The sequence below is a fragment of the Calliphora vicina genome, chromosome 1, assembly GCF_958450345.1.
Source record: "Calliphora vicina chromosome 1, idCalVici1.1, whole genome shotgun sequence".
In the NCBI taxonomy this organism is placed as follows: Eukaryota; Metazoa; Arthropoda; class Insecta; order Diptera; family Calliphoridae; genus Calliphora; species Calliphora vicina.
In genome coordinates this window covers 164,995,239-165,016,266 of record NC_088780.1, presented here as the reverse complement: position 1 = coordinate 165,016,266, position 21,028 = coordinate 164,995,239, and the positions used below count along the sequence as shown (strand labels likewise).

General features: G+C 31.2%; 1 protein-coding gene across 1 annotated transcript in view; it reads right to left on the bottom strand.

Moving 5' to 3' along the window:
* The window catches only part of LOC135960291 (uncharacterized), a 97,523-nt gene that overhangs the window by 39,462 nt on the left and 37,033 nt on the right, over positions 1-21,028 (bottom strand). The window contains exon 3 of the mRNA XM_065511543.1: positions 17,669-18,346. Within this exon, the coding sequence (XP_065367615.1) occupies positions 17,669-18,040 (372 nt within the window). The 5' untranslated portion in view covers positions 18,041-18,346. The remainder of the gene's footprint in view (positions 1-17,668; positions 18,347-21,028) is intronic.

The following is a 21,028-nucleotide window of genomic DNA, read 5'->3' as shown; positions in this document are numbered from 1 at the left end:
AACAAAGCTTTTCTTGCTTCGAAAAAGTCGAATTTTCATATTCGGGAAGTCTTATACTTTACTCTTTTAATTTGAAAAAAAGTACCGCTGAAATTCACCGATTGCTCACCAAAGCTTATAGTGAATGTGTTCTACCGGTTTCAACGTGTGAAAGATGGTTTCAGAAGTGGTGATTTTGACATGGAAAACAAAGATCGCCCAGTTGAGCCAAAGTTTGAATAGCAAGAATTGGAGGCATTACACTATACAGATTGTTGTTAAACTTAACAAAAGCTAGCAAAATCATCGTTTGCAAGCAGCAGAATTCGTCCTGAAGCTGGGAAATATGGTACCAACCGAATTAAAGCCGAGAGACCTTGGAAGACGAAGTTCGAAATGCTGCTTGAACGCGATGAAAAATGAATCCATTGCGATAACCCCAAGCGTAAGAAATCGTATGTGAAGCCCGTCGAACCAGCCGAATCGACACAAAAGCCAAATATTCATGCCGCTAGGGTAGTGCTCTGTATTTGGTGGGACCAAAAGGGTCCTATTTATTATGAGCTGCTGAAATTTCGCCAGACCATCACAGGGAACCAGTACCGAAAGCAACTAATTCGTTGGAAGCGAGAGAACTTGAAAGACAATTTAGTATGTCCGAAATAATACTTGAACGCTATAGAAAACATCATTTCTGTAGCGAATCATTACCGGCTATGAAAAATGGATCCATTACGTCAATCCAGCCGAATCGACACAAAAACCAAAGGTGATGCTCAGTATTTGGTGGGAGCGAAAGGGTTCTATCTATTATGAGCTGCTGAAATCTGACCATACCATCACAGGGAACCTGAACCGAATGCAACTGATTCGTTTAAAGAGATCATTGACTGAAAAACTGCTAGACATGAAACCCTAATATTCCATCATGACAACGCTCGGCCTCAAGTTGCAATACCTGCTAATAATATTTAGAATGAAGTGGTTGGGATGTTTTGAATCCCCCGCTTTATAGTCCAGACCGTGCCCCATCCGACTATTATTTGTTTCGATCGATGCAGAACGTTCTCTCTGGGATTCACTTTGGAACAGAGTATCCGATATTGGCTTGATTGGTTCTGGGCCTCAAAAGATGAGCAGTTCTTTTTGCTCAGAAAGATGGGATAAATTCATAGCCAGTGGCCAATACTTTCAATAAATGTATATTGTACAAATGTATCAAAAAAAGCTAAAAATTATATTAAAAATTATATATTTTTTAAGTTATAAGTCTGCTTTGTTAAAAGCAACCCTACTACCGAATTCAATCTAGGTTTATTTCGCATTCTTTGTTGAAAGTTTTATTGGCGTTGTGTCGTATTTGAATAAAATCCCTTAGAATTTCTGGGTTCAGCTCTCATTGATCTCAAAGAAACCACAAAAGTGTTCTGTGAAATATTTGTCATAACAAGAAAACTGTTCGAGAAATTTATCATGAGACCCATTTTTATAATTTCCAAAATACTTTCACTCAGAATTTTGAAATTTCGAAAATCCCGAATTTGAGGGATATGTCAATCTCACAGAATTTCCGTGATTCAGGATTTCCCATTCAGCATTCTTATTCAATACAATTTAATAAATATTTAGGACTATATTGAAAACGACCGGTTATAAAATACTACCGAATTCAATCTAGGTTTATTTCGCATTCTTTGTTGAAAGTTTTATTGGCGTTGTGTCGTATTTGAATAAAATCCCTTAGAATTTCTGGGTTCAGCTCTCATTGATCTCAAAGAAACCACAAAAGTGTTCTGTGAAATATTTGTCATAACAAGAAAACTGTTCGAGAAATTTATCATGAGACCCATTTTTATAATTTCCAAAATACTTTCACTCAGAATTTTGAAATTTCGAAAATCCCGAATTTGAGGGATATGTCAATCTCACAGAATTTCCGTGATTCAGGATTTCCCATTCAGCATTCTTATTCAATACAATTTAATAAATATTTAGGACTATATTGAAAACGACCGGTTATAAAATAAACTTTGACCTAAGATAAGTCATTTAATAACCCTAGCCTCAATTACACAGTGATACAAAATTCTGTTTTGTTGGAGCTCATAAAATATGAAAATACTAAAGTTAATCTCGAGCACTTCGCTTTGGTGAAATAACTTAAAATTTCGAACGTCAATTTACGCCGGAGGTGTCATCGGGTCCAAATCGAGTAAGATGATTACTATGACTGGAGAGCAAAGCAGAACCATGATTTAAATGGTTTTTTTAATGTAAATTGGTAAATCGGGTTGCAACAGGATGACAGAAATGTGGGGTCTCCTTAAGACTCCTTTTGAATCAGTTATATTGCACTTTATCTCTTTTCCAACAATGTCAATTAAACTTTATTATTTACCAATTATTATTTTGTCAATTGAAAACAAATCTCTCCTCTTAAGCAGGCTTTAAAACAGACATTTCAAACAATTTTATGAATTTCAAAAGTCAACTTGAAAATAGGATTAAATGTACTAAGTATAGAATTTATTGCATTATTTTATTATATTTTTTTTTTTGCTTTTTCAGTTTCCTACTTCCAAGGAAACACAGTTTTGAGAGAAAATGTAATGTTACAGTTACTATAAATTTGAATATTATAATATTCATAATACAAATTTATCAATTTTACAGAATTGTACTCATATGAATAGACTGACTTGACTGCACATTTCTTTTGCCATGAATTTGTAATAAACTTACAAAAATATTGTTGCAATAATCACATGCAAGCACACACACACACACTTGCATTCCTATTAGACCTGCCCTTAAATAACAGATTTGCTTTCAAAGGATCTTGTTTTGTTATTTAGTAGCTAATAACTGATGAAATTTGAGGCCAAGCGGATAACAAGAAACCGTCCCGAAAATCGATTGAAGGTTGTACAATTGGTTTAACAATAGTACTTTTTTTGGAGTTTCGTGATCGAAACCGAAACCGCAGTTTTTCAAGGCCTAAAACCCAAACCGACAACTATTCTTCGGTTTTTACTTTTAATCTATTTTCAGTAGAACAATTAAAAATTTAGAAATGAAAAACAAACTTTTTCATCCAAAGATTCATCCAAGTATTTACTGACAATTAAAATTCAAATGACTGTTTATTTTTGTAATTTAAAAAAAGAATGCAAAGTGGTTTTTAACAAAGACTTAGTTATTTTCAAATATCCAATAAAAGTATGGTGTACTGGCTGACCCGGTGCTGACCCCAATTAGAAGAAAGAAATAGTACTATTAAGTCAGCCTTTGTGAATTTTAAATTTTAAATTAAAAACTGATTTTGTTTCTATAACACTTGATATTTCATAAATTATCACAAAACCGACCGAAACCGATCGGTTTTCAATTTTTTGAAACCGAAACCGCGGTTTTGATATTCTTCGGTTTTTTGGAAACTCAACTTTTTTTGATTTATTTAAACATATTGTTATTTAGATAATATTAGTTTGGTCTCAAATTTTACATCAGTTTGAACAAATTAAGACCCATTTAAAGGCATCTATTTTTGAAGGGCCATTCTAATGTATATTCACATTGATATGCAGTAACATTAATGCAACTATGTATTTAAGTATGTGTTTTTGTATTTTTATCTTGCACATTATTAAATCTGAACTTATTTATGTATGTAGAAGGATAAAAAATACAGTGAGAGAGAAAATAAGACAAACTTAAATAGATTATAGGGATTTAATTGCAGAAATGTAATAAATTTACCGGCTAATTTAATTTTAGCTGCTTGCAGCAGACAATCCACCCGCTGCACTACCTATTGCTAGTAAAATGACTAGTAAATGATGATGATTAAATAACGCAAAAAAAATGCTCATGGTCAAACATATCTCACGATTTGTATTTGACTACAAAGAGGACGATCGAAAAAAAACTGATAATAAATCTGAGTCTTCCAAACTATTCTTCATTTTTTATTGCGTAAATATGAAAAAAATATAAAATTCAAAGTTTTTATATACTTTGAGTAATAAAAATAAAATTGAAGTAAAATTTTATTTTTATCAAAAAATTGCTTAAAATTTAGGGATTTTAAAAAAATTTACAATAAAGAAATTGTTGCTTGTATCAACCAGATCAGTTGTGGCTAACGAGTTGGGTTGGTATATCACATTTTGCATGGAATATATGAAAAAACTTTAAAAAATTTTGAAAGTGGGCGAGGTTTGTGGAGCTTCTGAAAAGTTTTTTATTGTTATTATATAGATATTGGTGACCTAAGGACTTGAAGAATGATATCTTATTGAAATAGAATAATTTTATGAATTTTTTCGGACGTCATTTACCTTAAAACCAAAAAAAAATATATAATATAGTGATTTTCCATGAAGAAAAATATTAAATTTTAAGGGTTATACAAGGTGGTGCAAAAGTAATCCTCCTATCAGAAAATGCTATAAATTTTGTGATTGGACCCTAATGTCAGTTCTGTTTTGACATTTGTGTAGTAAACACATGCGAAATACACGTTAATAAACAATGTTACGCTACACTGCTCCAGAACGCGGAATATTGCTGACTATTTATTTGACCAATAATCGGTCGGTGACTTCATCAAAAATAATCATGAGTGATGAGGTCCATTTCCATCTTAGCGGGTACTTAAATAAGCAAAATTTACGCTTCTGGGGCACTGAAAATCCGCGTGTAACCCACGAAGAGCCATTACACCCGCTCAAAGTCACTGTATGGTGTGCTGTTTTCGCTGGAGGAGTCATCGGACCTTTTTTCTTCGAAGACGTCGCGGGCCAAACGGTTACTGTGAATGGTGAGCGCTACAGAGCATTGATCAACGAGTTCTTTTTGCCGCAACTTGATGAATTGGGATTGGAAAACATGTGGTTCCAACAGGACGGTGTAACGGCACACACTGCACGTGCCACAACCGATATGCTGAAGGATGCATTTCCCGGGCGCCTAATCTCCCGTTTTGGCGATTTGCACTGGCCAGCAAGATCGCCTGATTTGACTGCTCCAGACTTCTTGTTGTGGGGCTTTTTGAAGTCGCGGGTTTATGTCAACAAGCCTCAGACTCTTGCAGCTCTTAAAGACAATATCCGTCATGAATGTGAGGACCTATCGCCGGAAGTTTTGGCCAAAGTGATGGAAAATGCCATAAAAAGGGCTCAAATGACAATCAACTGTGGCGGCGGCCATTTACATGACATCATATTCTCGACTTGATGTAAAAAAAATTAAAAGACCAAATAAAAATAATCCACAAGAAGAATCAAAGTTTTTCATTTTTGTTTAATTACAGCCAAAAAACATCGGAAGTTTACTTTTGCGCCACCTTGTAGATATCATATCAATAACTGGAATTAATGTAGATCCAAGAGTTCCTAACTTAATGGAATTATTATTTTTGCCATTTTTTATTTTCCAATACCAAAATACCTAAAACGGGGAAAATATGTTCCAAAAACTGAGTTTTTTTTTTAGAAAACTGCCTACTGTGACGTAATTTACTAAGTATGTGACATTGTACGTATTTAAATAAAATATGGGGGTTATACAAATTTGTATACCCTTCATCATGAGTGGCATAAGTTTGTCATTCCGTTTGTAATTTCTACATTTTTCATTTGCGACCCCACAAAGTATACACAGAGAAAACAGATTCGTAATAGCAACCGAATTTGTTGCCAAAGGAATGATTCTATCTTAGTGACCGAATTTTACAGTTGTGGCTACAAAATTTTTGAAGGGGTAATAAAAGTTTGGTTGCTTCAAACGAAAACCGAATCATTCGATTGGAATCATTAGATAGCGAAGTCAATATAGCCATGTCTGTCTGTCCGTATGTTGAAATCTACTTTCCGTAGCCGAATTTTTAAAAAATAATTTTTTTTTAAAAAAATTGAAAAAAAAAAAATATATAAACCTAAATATCTCTTCAACTAAAAACGATAACCTACATATATGTAGCACTGGTTCCTCTAAAAAGCGTCAACTAAAAATTTTTAAATTTTTTCAATACATTTTTCACTTTTTCAATTTTCACTTTTTACAAGAAATCGATGTGCAGTGGTCATATCTACCCTAGGGTGGCCCTTAATAAACGAAAGTTCGATTTAAAAATTTTAAATTTTTAATAATTTTGTTAAACAAATTTCAGAATTTTTTGATCATCTCATTGGGATTTATTGAGAATATAAGGGAATAAAAATGTGAAAAAATTATGAAAATATCTCTTATAGTTTTTCCGTACCTGAGATTTAAATTTTGAAATTTTCGAGAAAAACCAATTATTTGGCAATTTTTTGGCGAATGGGCTCTATCTATTTCCTTAACGTTATGAATTTTAAGTATGTAATTCTAAATATACTCTGAAAGTTTTACTAAAATTGGAAAACGTTAAACCTTAAATCGTGAAGGTCAAATGTCAAACTTTTCAATATTTGGAATTTCTATTTGAAAGATTGCGAAATGTTGTATATTTTTGGGCCGATTTTGATGAAACTTAACAAAAATATAGCGCAAAGCCTAGTATTTACAAAAACAGCAGAAAAATTAAAATTAACCCTTTATATCACTTGGGGTTAAAATTACCCCAAACTTCTAAAACCATAAAAAAATTATGGTTTTATAAGTTTGGGGTCATTTTAACCCCAAGTGCTCTTAAGGGTTAATTTCCATTTTTGTGCTGTTATTGAAAATAACACGTTATATTTTTTTTAAGTTTCATCAAAATCGGCATAAAAATATACAACATTTCACTATCTATCCATTAGAAATTCCAAATATTGAAAAATTTGACCTTTGACCTTCACGATTTAAGGGTTAACATTTTCCGATGTTAGGAAAACTTTCAGACTATATTCAAAACTTCCTGAACTATAAAATTCTGAACAGCTTTTACTTAAAGTTAATAACAGTAAGGATGTTATTAAACTGGAGTTTAGTTAAAAAAAAATATTTTTTTGGTCATACCTAGGTTAACGATATCCTACGAAGACAAATACTCATATACATGCAAATCCCGTTATAACGAATCTCACTTTAACGAAAATCCGATTTAACGCACGGTCAAATTCGTAACATTGACTACCTTATATAACGAGCGTTTCAAAAATAGTATGCTCGATACGAATGGTGAGAAAAAACAAACAAAATCGAACAAACAACTAAATTTTTAACATTGATAACCTTATATAGCGAACATTTCGAATATTGTATAAAAAACAAAAGTATAAAGAATGTAAAAATAAGAAAATAAGTCGTTACAGTACCGTTTTCAATGGTTACTCTCTTTAAAAATAGGTGCTGTAATTTTTTCTATAGTGGTTTTAAGTGCTTGTTTCACAATATCGAATGAAAGATTTCGTTCGCATTCTAAGCGAAAGAAACCTGATTCGTTTACATAAACATGAAGGCAGGGAATCCAAAATCAGCTTTCTTTAGCTTAGAATGCGAACGAAATCTTTCATTCAATATTGTGAAACAGGCAATAATTGTGCAGGTATTCATGTGAATTAAATATGGGGAACCTTAGAAGAATATCATTGAAAGAAAAAGTAAAAAATTTAAAAAAATGAATGAAATATGAAAAAACAAAGTTATCAACATTTTGAAAAAAATAAAACAAACATTTTATCGTGACTACATGTTTCCTGTAAATTATCTTCACACAAATTAAGTCGAATCTTCAAAATAATTTTTTTTTAAATGAGCGATTAACATTTTAATTTTCTACAGGTTGAATCATTTTCAGAATCGAAATCACTTACAATGGATAATGCACCAAGCCATTATCCACGATTAATAGGATATTCATTCCTTGATTTGGACGATATTCATTCCTCCTAATTTCACACAGCTCATCCAACCTAGGGATCAAAATGCCATACGTTTAGTTAAATTCCAATACAGAAAAAGTTGTCCAAAATTAAAAAAAAAAACATCTCCGTATTACGAATTTTTCAATTTAACGAATGGGCCTGACAACATATCGTTCGTTATACCGGGATTTGCCTGTACAAGTAAATATGGATATATTTGAAGTAAAAATTAGCTTTTGTTTTAATATTTATCAAAATATGTTAATTTTGTTCCTACATTTCTTGTTCTAGTTGCCTGAGGCACGTTAATGGCCTGGCAAATTTTTAATAACTTTAATCAATTCTGACCAATTTCTGTTTTTTATGTCTCATTAGAACGATAATTACGAACACATTTCAATTCTTTTATATTAAATTGCAAAACTAATTTTTTAATGGAAAAATTTTTACAAAAACTGAAAAAAATTCATTTGTTCACCTTATAAATGCATCTCAAAACTTCAGAGGACTTGCGGCACGTCTTAACCCCAACCAATTTACCTAAAATTTTTTCAGGATGATTTTTTTACTAATGTTCACCAAAATGGGGGTGAGAATGGCCAAAATCCAACTTTCGTTTATTAAGGGCCACCCTATCTATCCAATGCAAAAATCTGCTATCATTTTCTTTACTCTTTCGACAAAAAATACAGTTGTATCCGTACAGTTGTTTCATAGTAATGTATTGAAAAAAAATAGTTTTTTGCTTCTACTGAACATTTTTAAATTTTGAGTTGACTCTCTTTAGAGGAACCAGTGCGATATGTAAGCGTATTTTATTTTAAATTTCAGCTCCATCGGATCATAAGTGGATTTTTGGCGATTTTTTTTAAAAAATGTGAGGTGACCAACTTTGAGGGGCCACGCACTAGCCCCCATTACCACTAGTGAGCTGAACAACTTTATATCAACTCAAATTATGTAACAAATTATACAAATAAAACAAATCATTACATGAGGATCAGGAATACATTGAAGTGAATATTTTAAATTCGTTTAGTCTTACTCACTGTAACATATTATATGTGTGTATATTTAGTAAGTGTCATTAAATACAAATATGCATATTAAATATATTCTTACTTATATTGTTGTATATTGTTATATGTTGCACGTATTTTTACCACAAATCCACAAATCCCAACGAGTATTGACGTAATTTTACAATACGAAGTCCATAAACACATTTACGGCCAGTATTTTAGTCAATGCATGTTTATAAGAGTGTATATTGCAACTTGCAACATAAACTCTGGAAGCACATTAAATTTTTTGTTGTTGCTCTTACGTAAACTATCGAAAAAGATTATCGTTTACACTTTTGCAACCCCATTACCCTAAAGTACAGTAATGGAAGTACATATTTATAAATTTTTGGACCAAACCAAAGCGTACATAGTTACACCAACATAAACGAAATGTTGTACAGTGATGTACTATTGGTTAGCTGCTCCTGTGTTACTGGTTGGTTAGTTGCTTTTGGTCACTTGGCATACACAGCGCAATAAATTTATCACACTCAAACTTAAACTATACAAAAAATACCCAAAAAAAAATAACTGAAAATAATAAAATGTGAACCAAAATTTTCGAAAAAGTGAAAAGAGTAAAACAAAAAATTTAAGAAGAAATAGCTGTATATAAGGAGTGAGATCGAAAAATTCTTAACATACATATATGTTTATAAAAAAGAAACCACTAAACTTACAGCTTTAATTTTTTTTTTATTTGATTGAAATTATTATTACAATTTACAAAAAAAATTATTTTTATAGTTTTAATCACTAGTGATGAAATTTTGAACCTTTTTCGGAAACCCTTCCATTAACGTTTTTATAGTGCTTTCTGTCACTTTGCTCGAACATGTAGTCCATCTCCGTTTAAAATCTACCACACTTTTGGACACCTTTTTTGTACTCTTCAATTCTCTTTTAACAAGAGCCCAATATCTCTCCACTGGCCTTAGCTCCGGGCAGTTTGGAGGATTTGCCTCTCTTGGTACAAATACCACATTATTGTTCTTGTACCACTCAAGGGCTTGTTTGCCATAGTGACAGGATGCCAAGTCAGGCCAAAAATAAGTGGACACATTATGAAGTCTTATGAATGGAAGCAGCCTTTTTTGTAAACATTCCTTGATGTAAATTTCGGTATTTATAGAGCCCGTTGTAACAAATGAGTGGCTTCTTTTGCCGCAACTGCATATTGCTTGCCATACCAAGAACTTTCTGGGAAATTTTGTCTGCTTTTGGGTCCTAAACTTTTCTTCAACATTCCCTCGAGCATCAGCAACATAAAGTTTTTGACCTGGAAGTTGCGAAAAATCTGCCAGAACATACGTTTCGTCATCCATTATGCAGCAAGAATATTTTTTTATAAAACTTGACTTCAATTTCCGTGCTCTGTTTTTGGCCTCTAAATTTTTAGTAGCGTTCCTGTCAGGAACTTTTTGAGCCTTGTATGTTTTTAAACCTGCATTAGCTTTAACTTTTCGTACCAAATAGTCCGAGCACTGAGCTAACCGGGCTGCTTTCCTACCGGATGTGTTGGGAGCTCTTTTGAAAATGCGTTCTATTTTTTTGGCTTTAGAAACATCATGTGGACCATTCCTTCTACCTGAACCAGGTTTTCTATCAACTGACAAGTTCTCCCGGTACTGTTTAATAACATTGGAAACAGTTTGACGGCAGACCTTTGTATGCTTGGCCAACTTTTTGTAAGACCAAGTTGGGTTTTGTTGAAAATATTTAATAATTTCAGTACGCACTTTTTTCTGGTCACTCATTTTAATCAGATTAACAAAAAAATTAATATAATTGACATTACACATAATAACTGACATGTTTTTCAAAGGTAACTTGATCAAAAAAAAATTCAAATAATACTTGGGTTAAAAAATGTAATGAAAAACGTGTGTTAAGAATTTTTCGATCTCACTCCTTAAGTATATATAACGAAAATAATCTAGAGGGAATTTATAGAGGAAGCGACACATGGCACGATCACGTTGTCACACGAGTACGTAAAAGACTGTATGAAATAAATAAAAAGCACAGAAGAACAAACTTTGTATGCCAAAAGGGGTTTAAGTGAAAATTTATTGCATTATTATTAACTAAACCCGAAAATAAGAAAAGAAAAAAAACTTGAATAATAAGTTACCAAACGGAAAAGAGTTGTTGTACGAACATTTAACTTAAAAGTTTATTTGGTTTCTCTTAACTTCATCTCTCATTTTGTTTTAATGTTTGGTCACATTTTAATACTCTAAGGGATTTCATTTAATTGTAGGCAACGCAGAGATGTTGATATACTGTGATCAACTTTTGTTAGCTTAAATTTAAAATTTATAGCATTCATATAGTTTTTTTATCAGAATTTTATGATTTTTTTAAGTCGGATAGATTTTACGAAAGAACTGTCATACTGCGATCCACTGTGGGGCAGAATACAAAATTTGTGGAAATAAATCTGACATTTCTAAACGTTTCTATAATTTATCGCAGTCGTAGCCAAAGTGTATTCGAGTTTAAGTTATAAAAATGGGCTCTACAAATGATCCAGGGGCGGCGCTATGGGAGCTCAAAGTAGGGTACCTTCGACATGTAAAATTTGTAAAAATGTGTCATTTATTTGTTTCCTGTCCTATTTCAAAGATTATTTTTGGAAAGCTTTCGACTAGGTCTTGAAAAAAACATGCTTATGTGTGCTATTTATCTATTATAATTTCCGAGTTATAGGCATTTCAAAATTGAAATTTTAAAATATAGGCCATACTTTTATCCCGAATGGATTCAAGTTTTTTTCTTTTAGACAACAAAATTACCAATAATATACAAAATATTTCAGAGCAATATCAATTATGGATCCAAAAATAAACGATTTTCAATTTAAAAATTCAAAAAATAGTAATGTTTTGCAGTTTATTGGGCGAAAATGTGACTTAACTCTTTTTATTAAAAAAAACATTCTTTAATTTTAGTTTTTCTGTAAGGCATCTTTGCGGAGAACATTTTGCTATAAAAAACATGTCTAATATATCGGCCCTTCGGAATTTGACATATTTTTTTTATCAAAATTGTTCTAAAATCCCAAAGCTAGGATTAGAAAACAAAAAACAGCTTTGGTAACCTTGATGTGTTCCCTATTTTTGGCCACAGTATTTTCCCAGCTCCGAAGGAAATGTGGACTATATGAGTGAAATTGTAAAAAACAAAATTTTTGGGATTTTCGCTACAATTTCCGGATTCCCTTTGACATTTTTAAAAGTTTTTTACACTTTGTTATTTAGAATAACAAATTTAAAAAAAACGTTGGAAATTATTTAGATATTTTGAGTTTTTATACAAAAAATAGATTTTTGGTCAGAAATATTGGTGATCACAGATCGAGCTCCTTTTCTTGATTAAACGGTTATTGGCCAAGTTATTAGCGAATTTAAATATTTTGAGTTTTTACATAAAAAATCGATTTTTGGTCAGAAATATTGGTGATCACCAGGGAAACCGGAAATATGCTCTAAAAAAAGCGTTTTAGGCGCTTAAAATATGCAGTAAAAACTTTAAAATATGCTCTTAAAATTTAAAAAATATGCTCTTAAAAAAACAAACTTTTACATAATTTTTAACCAAAAAAAATTTACTTAAATTTTCAAATAAAAATCGTTGTCTATTGGATCTGAAAACATTTTTATACATAGAAAATGTTCTTTCGACATCAACTGATGTTACAGGAGCAAATTTAAAAGACAATATTTCTTTAACACTTAGAACGGTTAAGTTTGAATTAGAACTAAAATTTGATATTTAGATGGAGCTATTATGAAAATAGTGCTTATTTTATATTAAAACAAGTAAGAGAGCTATATTCGGCTGTGCCGAATCTTATATACCCTTCACCTAATTATACTTCAAAATAAAAAATTTAAATTTTTTTAGGTGAACAAAAATTTTTCTTCAGTTTTTTAATTTTTTGGAAAAAATTTTTTTTTTTTTTAGGTGAACATTTTTTTTCAGTTTTTTCATTTTTTGGATAAAAAAATTTTTCGAATTGTTATTTTAAATTTAAAAAAAAAAAAATTCTGTTTTTTAAATTTTTTTTTTGGTGAAAAGCCATCTATTTTTCAATTTTGAATTTTAAACAAAGGAAGCAAAAACCTATAACACAACAGCGAAAAATAAGTAACACAAAATTTGTTTTTGATAAACTCAAAATATGCTATTAAAGAGTAAAATATGCTCTAAAAACGCAAAATATGACATAAATATGCTCTTAAAACAAATATATGCAAAAATATGTATTTAAGGGTAAAAAATGCAAAAATATGCACTAACAAATCGATGCCAAAATTCTTAAATAGTTCTGAAACGTGTAAATATCTTATCCATGTGCTCATTAGACTCACCAGAAAAAACATGCATTTGCATATTTTGGTTTCCCTGGTGATCACAGATCGAGCTCATTTTCTTGATTAAACGCTTATTGGCAAAGTTGTTAGCGAATTTAGATATTTTGAGTTTTTATATAAAAAACCGAATTTTGGTCAGAAATATGAGTGATCACAGATCGAGCTCCTTTTCTTTATTAAACGGTTATTGGCCAAGATATTAGCGAATTTAGATATTTTGAGTTTTTATATAAAAAAATCGATTTTCGGTCTGAAATATTGGTGATCACAGATCGAGCACCTTTTCTTGATTAAACGCTTATTGGCCAAGTTATTAGCGAATTTAGATATTTTGAGTTTTTACACAAAAAATCTATTTTTGGTCAGAAATATAAGTGATCACAGATCGAGCTCCTTTTCTTGATTATTGGCCAAGTTATTAGCGAATTTAGATATTTTTATATAAGTTATCGAGTTTTGGTCTGAAATATGATTGATCACAGACCGAGCTCTTTTTCTTGATTAAACGGTTATTGGCCAAGTTATTAGCGAATTTAGATATTTTGAGTTTTTATATAAAAAATAAATTTTTGTCAAAAATCATGGTGATCACAGATCGAGCTCCTTTTCTTGATTAAACGCTTATTGGCCAAGTTATTAGCGAATTTAGATATTTTGAGTTTTTACATAAAAAATAGATTTTTGGTCAAAAATATTGGTGATCACAGATCGAGCTCCTTTTCTTGATTAAACGGTTATTGGCCAAGTTATTAGCGAATTTAGATATTTTGAGTTTTTATATAAAAAATCGAATTTTGGTCAAAAATATTGGTGATCACAGATCGAGCTCCTTTTCTTGATTAAGCGCTTATTGGCCAAGTTATTAGCGAATTTAGATATTTTGAGTTTTTATACAAAAAATAGATTTTTGGTTAGAAATTTTGGTGATCACAGATCGAGCTCCTTTTCTTGATTAAACGCTTATTGGCCAAGTTATTAGCGAATTTACATATTTTGAGTTTTTACATAAAAAATCGAATTTTGGTCAGAAATATTGGTGATCACAGATCGAGCTCCTTTTCTTGATTAAACGCTTATTGGCAAAGTTATTAGCGAATTTAGATATTTTGAGTTTTTATATAAAAAATCGAATTTTGGTCAAAAATATTGGTGATCACAGATCGAGCTCCTTTTCTTGATTAAGTTATTAGCGAATTTAGATATTTTGAGTTTTTATATAAAAAATCGATTTTTGGTCAAAAATTTTGGTGATCACAGATCGAGCTCCTTTTCTTGATTAAACGCTTATTGGCCAAGTTATTAGCGAATTTACATATTTTGAGTTTTTACATAAAAAATCGATTTTTGGTCAAAAATATTGGTGATCACAAATCGAGATCCTTTTCTAGATTAAACGGTTATTGGCCAAGTTATTAGCGAATTTACATATTTTGAGTTTTTACATAAAAAATCGAATTTTGGTCAGAAATATTGGTGATCACAGATCGATCTCTCTTTCTTTATTAAACGGTTATTGGCCAAGTTATTAGCGAATTTAGATATTTTGAGTTTTTATACAAAAAATTGATTTTTGGTCAGAAATATTGGTGATCACAGATCGAGCCCCTTTTCTTGATTAAACGCTTATTGGCAAAGTTATTAGCGAATTTAGATATTTTGGTCAGAAATATTGGAGATCACAGATCGAGCTTCTTATCTTGATTAAACGGTTATTGGCTAAGTTATTAGCGAATTTAGATATTTTGAGTTTTTATACAAAAAATTGATTTTTGGTCTGAAATATGAGTGATCACATATCGAGCTCCTTTTCTTGATTAAACGCTTATTGGCCAAGTTATTAGCAAATTTAGATATTTTGAGTTTTTATATAAAAAATCGAATTTTGGTCAGAAATATGAGTGATCACAGATCGAGCTCCTTTTCTTGATTAAACGCTTATTGGCCAAGTTATTAGCGAATTTAGATATTTTGAGTTTTTATATAAAAAATCGAGTTTTGGTCAAAAATATTGGTGATCACAGATCGAGCTCCTTTTCTTGATTAAGTTATTAGCGAATTTAGATATTTTGAGTTTTTATACAAAAAATAGATTTTTGGTCAGAAATTTTGGTGATCACAGATCGAGCTCCTTTTCTTGATTAAACGCTTATTGGCCAAGTTATTAGCGAATTTACATATTTTGAGTTTTTACATAAAAAATCGAATTTTGGTCAGAAATATTGGTGATCACAGATCGAGCTCCTTTTCTTGATTAAACGCTTATTGGCAAAGTTATTAGCGAATTTACATATTTTGAGTTTTTACATAAAAAATCGATTTTTGGTCAAAAATATTGGTGATCACAAATCGAGATCCTTTTCTAGATTAAACGGTTATTGGCCAAGTTATTAGCGAATTTACATATTTTGAGTTTTTACATAAAAAATCGATTTTTGGTCAAAAATATTGGTGATCACAAATCGAGATCCTTTTCTAGATTAAACGGTTATTGGCCAAGTTATTAGCGAATTTACATATTTTGAGTTTTTACATAAAAAATCGAATTTTGGTCAGAAATATTGGTGATCACAGATCGATCTCTCTTTCTTGATTAAACGGTTATTGGCCAAGTTATTAGCGAATTTAGATATTTTGAGTTTTTATACAAAAAATTGATTTTTGGTCAGAAATATTGGTGATCACAGATCGAGCCCCTTTTCTTGATTAAACGCTTATCTTGATTAAATGGTTATTGGCTAAGTTATTAGCGAATTTAGATATTTTGAGTTTTTATACAAAAAATTGATTTTTGGTCTGAAATATGAGTGATCACATATCGAGCTCCTTTTCTTGATTAAACGCTTATTGGCCAAGTTATTAGCAAATTTAGATATTTTGAGTTTTTATATAAAAAATCGAATTTTGGTCAGAAATATGAGTGATCACAGATCGAGCTCCTTTTCTTGATTAAACGCTTATTGGTCAAGTTATTAGCGAATTTAGATATTTTGAGTTTTTACATAAAAAAACGATTTTTGGTCAGAAATATTGGAGATCACAGATCGAGCTTCTTATCTTGATTAAACGGTTCTTGGCCAAGTTATTAGCGAATTTAGATATTTTGAGTTTTTATATAAAAACTCGAATTTTGGTCAGAAATATTGGTGATCACAGATCGAACTCCTTTTCTTGATTAAACGCTTATTAACCAAGTTATTAGCGAATTTAGATATTTTTATATAAGTTATCGAATTTTGTTCTGAAATATGATTGATCACAGACCGATGTATTTTGCAAATGTATTTAATAAGTGGGCGTATTAGTGGACGTGGACAATTTTTATTTATGTAAAAACTTTTGCGGACTATGTATTGCGAACATTAAAAAAAATAGTTAAATCGGTCCAGGCGTCCTGTGATTTTAGATATATCGAAAAAAAATAGGCGTGGTCAATTTTTCTAAAAACTTAAATTGGATTACTATGATCATTTAAACAAAAAATTAGACAAATCGATGTAGCCGTTTTCCGATTTTAGATAAATCGAAAAAAAATGGGCGTGGTCAATTTTTCGTTCCGTAAAGACCGAAGTTGGGCTATATCTTAAAAAAAATTGTCTAAATCGGTCCGGCCATTCTCTACTGATGCAATTGCCAACGAACGACATTTGATTTTTATTTATATAGAAGATTACATATTTATTGAGTTTCTAAATCTAAAATTTGTATCCAAATTTTAATAGGATTGCAAATATTATGAATAGTTTGATCCACATTTATTCCGAACTATTTTTTTTTGTTCAGATAAGTTAATTAAATTTTGGTCTTACAATTTAAATTCAATATCTTAATTATATTCAAAAATATGCCACATTAAAACTCCGTCCTTCAGGGCAGTATGGGGTTGGAAAAATAGTTTTGAAATTTTATTTAAACGTTAAACAAAATGCAAAATTCCGTGTCATTAATGTTATTGGATAAAATTTTTACATATTATGAGATTTTTCAAGAAAATCTTAAAAAATATTTATCGATTAATTCATTTTTACACTTGCTTAATAAAATGAATCTTAAAATTTATAGAAATACAATTGGTTAATTCACAAGGTCTCCTATCATGATATAATGTCCTAATATATTACGACTCGGCGGCTCGACCATATACGGACACCAGTGCGTGATAAAATACCAAGAAAAAAAGACCCCCAGTTTTGCCCAAAGTCATGTACTTTTTTTATGGTTCTCCAATGATTTGGGCATCGGTGTCATTTTTGCAAAAAAGTAATCACTTTCTCACTTTCTTTTTTTTATCTTTTATCACGTCCGTATATGGTTATATTTCCATGACTTAAAAAATTACACAGTGTTATTTTGACAATATGTCTGTGAATTGACTAAATATAAACAAATACAAATAGATATCTCTACTCACCGGCGTCGAATAGGGATGTGCCGTCAAACGTATACCATCCGCCTCTAAATGTCTCTTAATCACAGATTCTAACTCTTTCATCGTTGTCGGCGTATCACATTCGGCCGCTAAAATTTCATTACTACTACTCAATGCCTTCGGATCATTGATCATGACATACACTAGGGCAGCGCCCTTCTCGCGCAACGTTCGCACACTCTTCAATAGTTTACTGCGATGCTGGGCATTGTCAACGCCAATCGCATCCAAATCGATTTCACCGATTTGCTTGCAAATCTCCAACTCATCGTAGCCATTCTCCATGAAACTTTCTGCGTACTGTTGCAAACCTAAAGCTCTTAACCACTCACAAACAATATTGTTATGTGGCATATTTTCGTATCACGTAATATGAGGAGGCGGTGTAAAGTCAAGCGGAGCAAAACTAACTTTTGGCACTTTGAGAGCTGATTTTAATTTCGTACTTGTTGTGTTCGCTGACGACGATGTGGACGATGAGGCAGTTGAATTTGTAGGCGTCGCAACACTGATTGATGCCGATGCTGCAACCGAGATGTTGCTTATGAGTGGCGTAGCATTTGCTGCTGAATGGGCCACTTGAGCTGTTGGACAGTTTGTTGCCTTCATAGCATCTATTATTGATAGTTCGTTTTAGGTGGTAATTGGAAAATGAAATAACTGAAATGAAAGAGACCAACAAAAAAAAATAGAGATAAAAATGAATGAATGCAAATGTTATGGGTTATGTTTACACACTGAATGAATTAGAGAGAAAGTTGAAGTGCAAAGAAAGGAAAAAAAAACAGAATTTAAAATGTTCATTAGAAACGAGTACAAATTGAATAAATAATAGTGAATTAGTAAAGCTGGTGTGTTTAAGTATAAATGTTCAGATTTTCATTTTAAAAATAAATTAAAATCATCTTATTAATTCTCTCAGTCACATTTTATTGATTAACTTTGAAATTTATAAGTATTATGTCTCTTAATTAATTAGAATCTCACAAAATAGTTGTTAGATTATAATGAAATTTTCAAGTTATAGTTAAAACTAAATTTTAAAAGCTTGTTACACAGCTTCTTAATAGTCATATATAATTTGAAGTTGCTTCAAAATTTTAAATTCACTTTGGTTTGTCTTTTATCGATGTTCAAAGTTCAAATTTTATATATGAATGGTGAACAAATTGAATAAATAATAATGTTCAGATTTACATTTTAAAAATAAATTGAATCCCTCTTTTCATTTCATCCCACATACTTTATTATTTTATTTTATTATCTTACAAACATTTCTAATATGAAATTACTTAATTAATAATTCTCAATAAATATGTATGTTTTTGTTAAAGAAAGTTTCTCAGGTATATTCTGTCATTTAATTGTCATTGTGGCCTATAGAAAATAACCCCCGGCTTCAAGAGAAGCAATAAAATATTCATATTCTACATAAGTGTCCATTAATGTGTTAAATCTCCACAATAATATATAATTAAAATTCTTAAAGTAGAAATCAACATTTTAAAATTATTTACCTTCAACTACAAATAAATGTGAAAATGAATTAAGGAAATTATGAAATGAATTTATTTATATATTTATGACAAAAAAGCCCTTAAGATATTTATTTAAAGACACTACTTTCCATATAATATCTAGTATAAATACATACATACATATCCCAGCAGTTAAGCAAGTAGTCAATGTATGTAGTAGTAATTGTCACTAATGTCTGACTATTTGGCAGACTATAATTAATATATTTAGAATCATTTGACACTTATGTTCTCTTTGTAGTGCAGAGAGAATAAATTGGTTACCCTATACATCCCAGGTAATCTAACGTGACGATAATTGTCACTTAAGTGTCTCTAAGTAATCTTGAGTGTAGTCACTTTAAACAAATTGTTTTGATATAATTCTCATACAGTCAATACAATTTATTTGTATTTTTGCTTAAGTATACTGATATCCCATGTAACATAGCTTGAAGTCAATAGTCACTTAAGTGTCTCTTAGTAATCTATAGTGAAGTCACTTCATTTTGTACTGCACTTAAGAAAGTAGTTATTTTACCCACCAGAAACAATCTATTGTAGAGTTGTCGGAGAGAGGTATGTTTACAAGCAATCGTTTATTGGACTGTCTATGATATGTCTTTTTAGCTAACTATTTGAGGTCAATTAGCACCCGTCCATGTTATAATAACTAGCTATGTAGCTGATGTTACCATTTAGGTAGTTAGTAATTCTTTGGCTACTTTGGACCAACTGTCAATTCGCCCCATGCTTAGGACATGCACGTGTTAAAATAACTAGTCACGTAGCTATTGAAGTAACTAGTTCCCATCCTGAAGTTCAGGATTGTCTCCTAGAACTGCTGGGATGTATGCAAACATACACTTCCACTAAGACTCTTTTGTCTCTTAGTAGGAATTCGATTAGACTTCTCACGGGTATAATTACTGGGCACTGCATGATTGGACATATGTCTGAACGTATGGGTTACCCACGTTATGGCTATTGTAGAAGTTGTTTAGATGAAGAGGAGGAGGAATCGGTACAGCACCTTCTATGTGAATGCCCAGCCTTACAAGAGCATAGACTACTACATCTTGGTAGAGCTCTTTTCCATGATCTGGACTGTCTCAGGGATGTGTCACTAGTGAATATGATTGGGTTTATTAGAAGTACCGGCTGGTTCCCATAGGGACCACAGAAATCACATAATGGACGAAACTAGGGAGGGAAACTATTCTCACTTTATGTGTGACATTTTCAGCATAAGGGAATAGTACTTCTAAGGGTACCACAATGGGCCGCAAGGCCTCCGAGTGAACTCGCTAACTTGCGAGCAACCCACGTAACCTAACCTAACCTAACCTACACTTCCACTTATATACACAAAAACACATGTATCTATGTTAGTATAAGTAAGTATGTAAGTAAGTATGCGTGACAAATAATTGGGGGAAAAAGGAAATCAATTTAAGATCATAATTTAAATATGTAAGTGTATTCAAATTGTGCATATGTACGTTTCATAAAAGTACATAATTTATTTATTATTTAAATCAAGTATATCCTCAGGATACTCTAACACATTCACGTGAATACACACATACTTGAGGATACATGCATGTAAATAATATGTCGAGTACAAATCTACTAGTACTTACGAAATAAATAAGCAGAGCAAATAATTGTAATATTATAGTTTAACACTATTTGTGTAATACACTGTATAAATACATATGTTTATTAGAGTTGACCCGAAAAAAATAAACGTATTGCCAACCAAACGTTTCTTTCGAACAAATATGGGACAAATCCGGAACAAAACATTTGTAAAAGCCTCTTT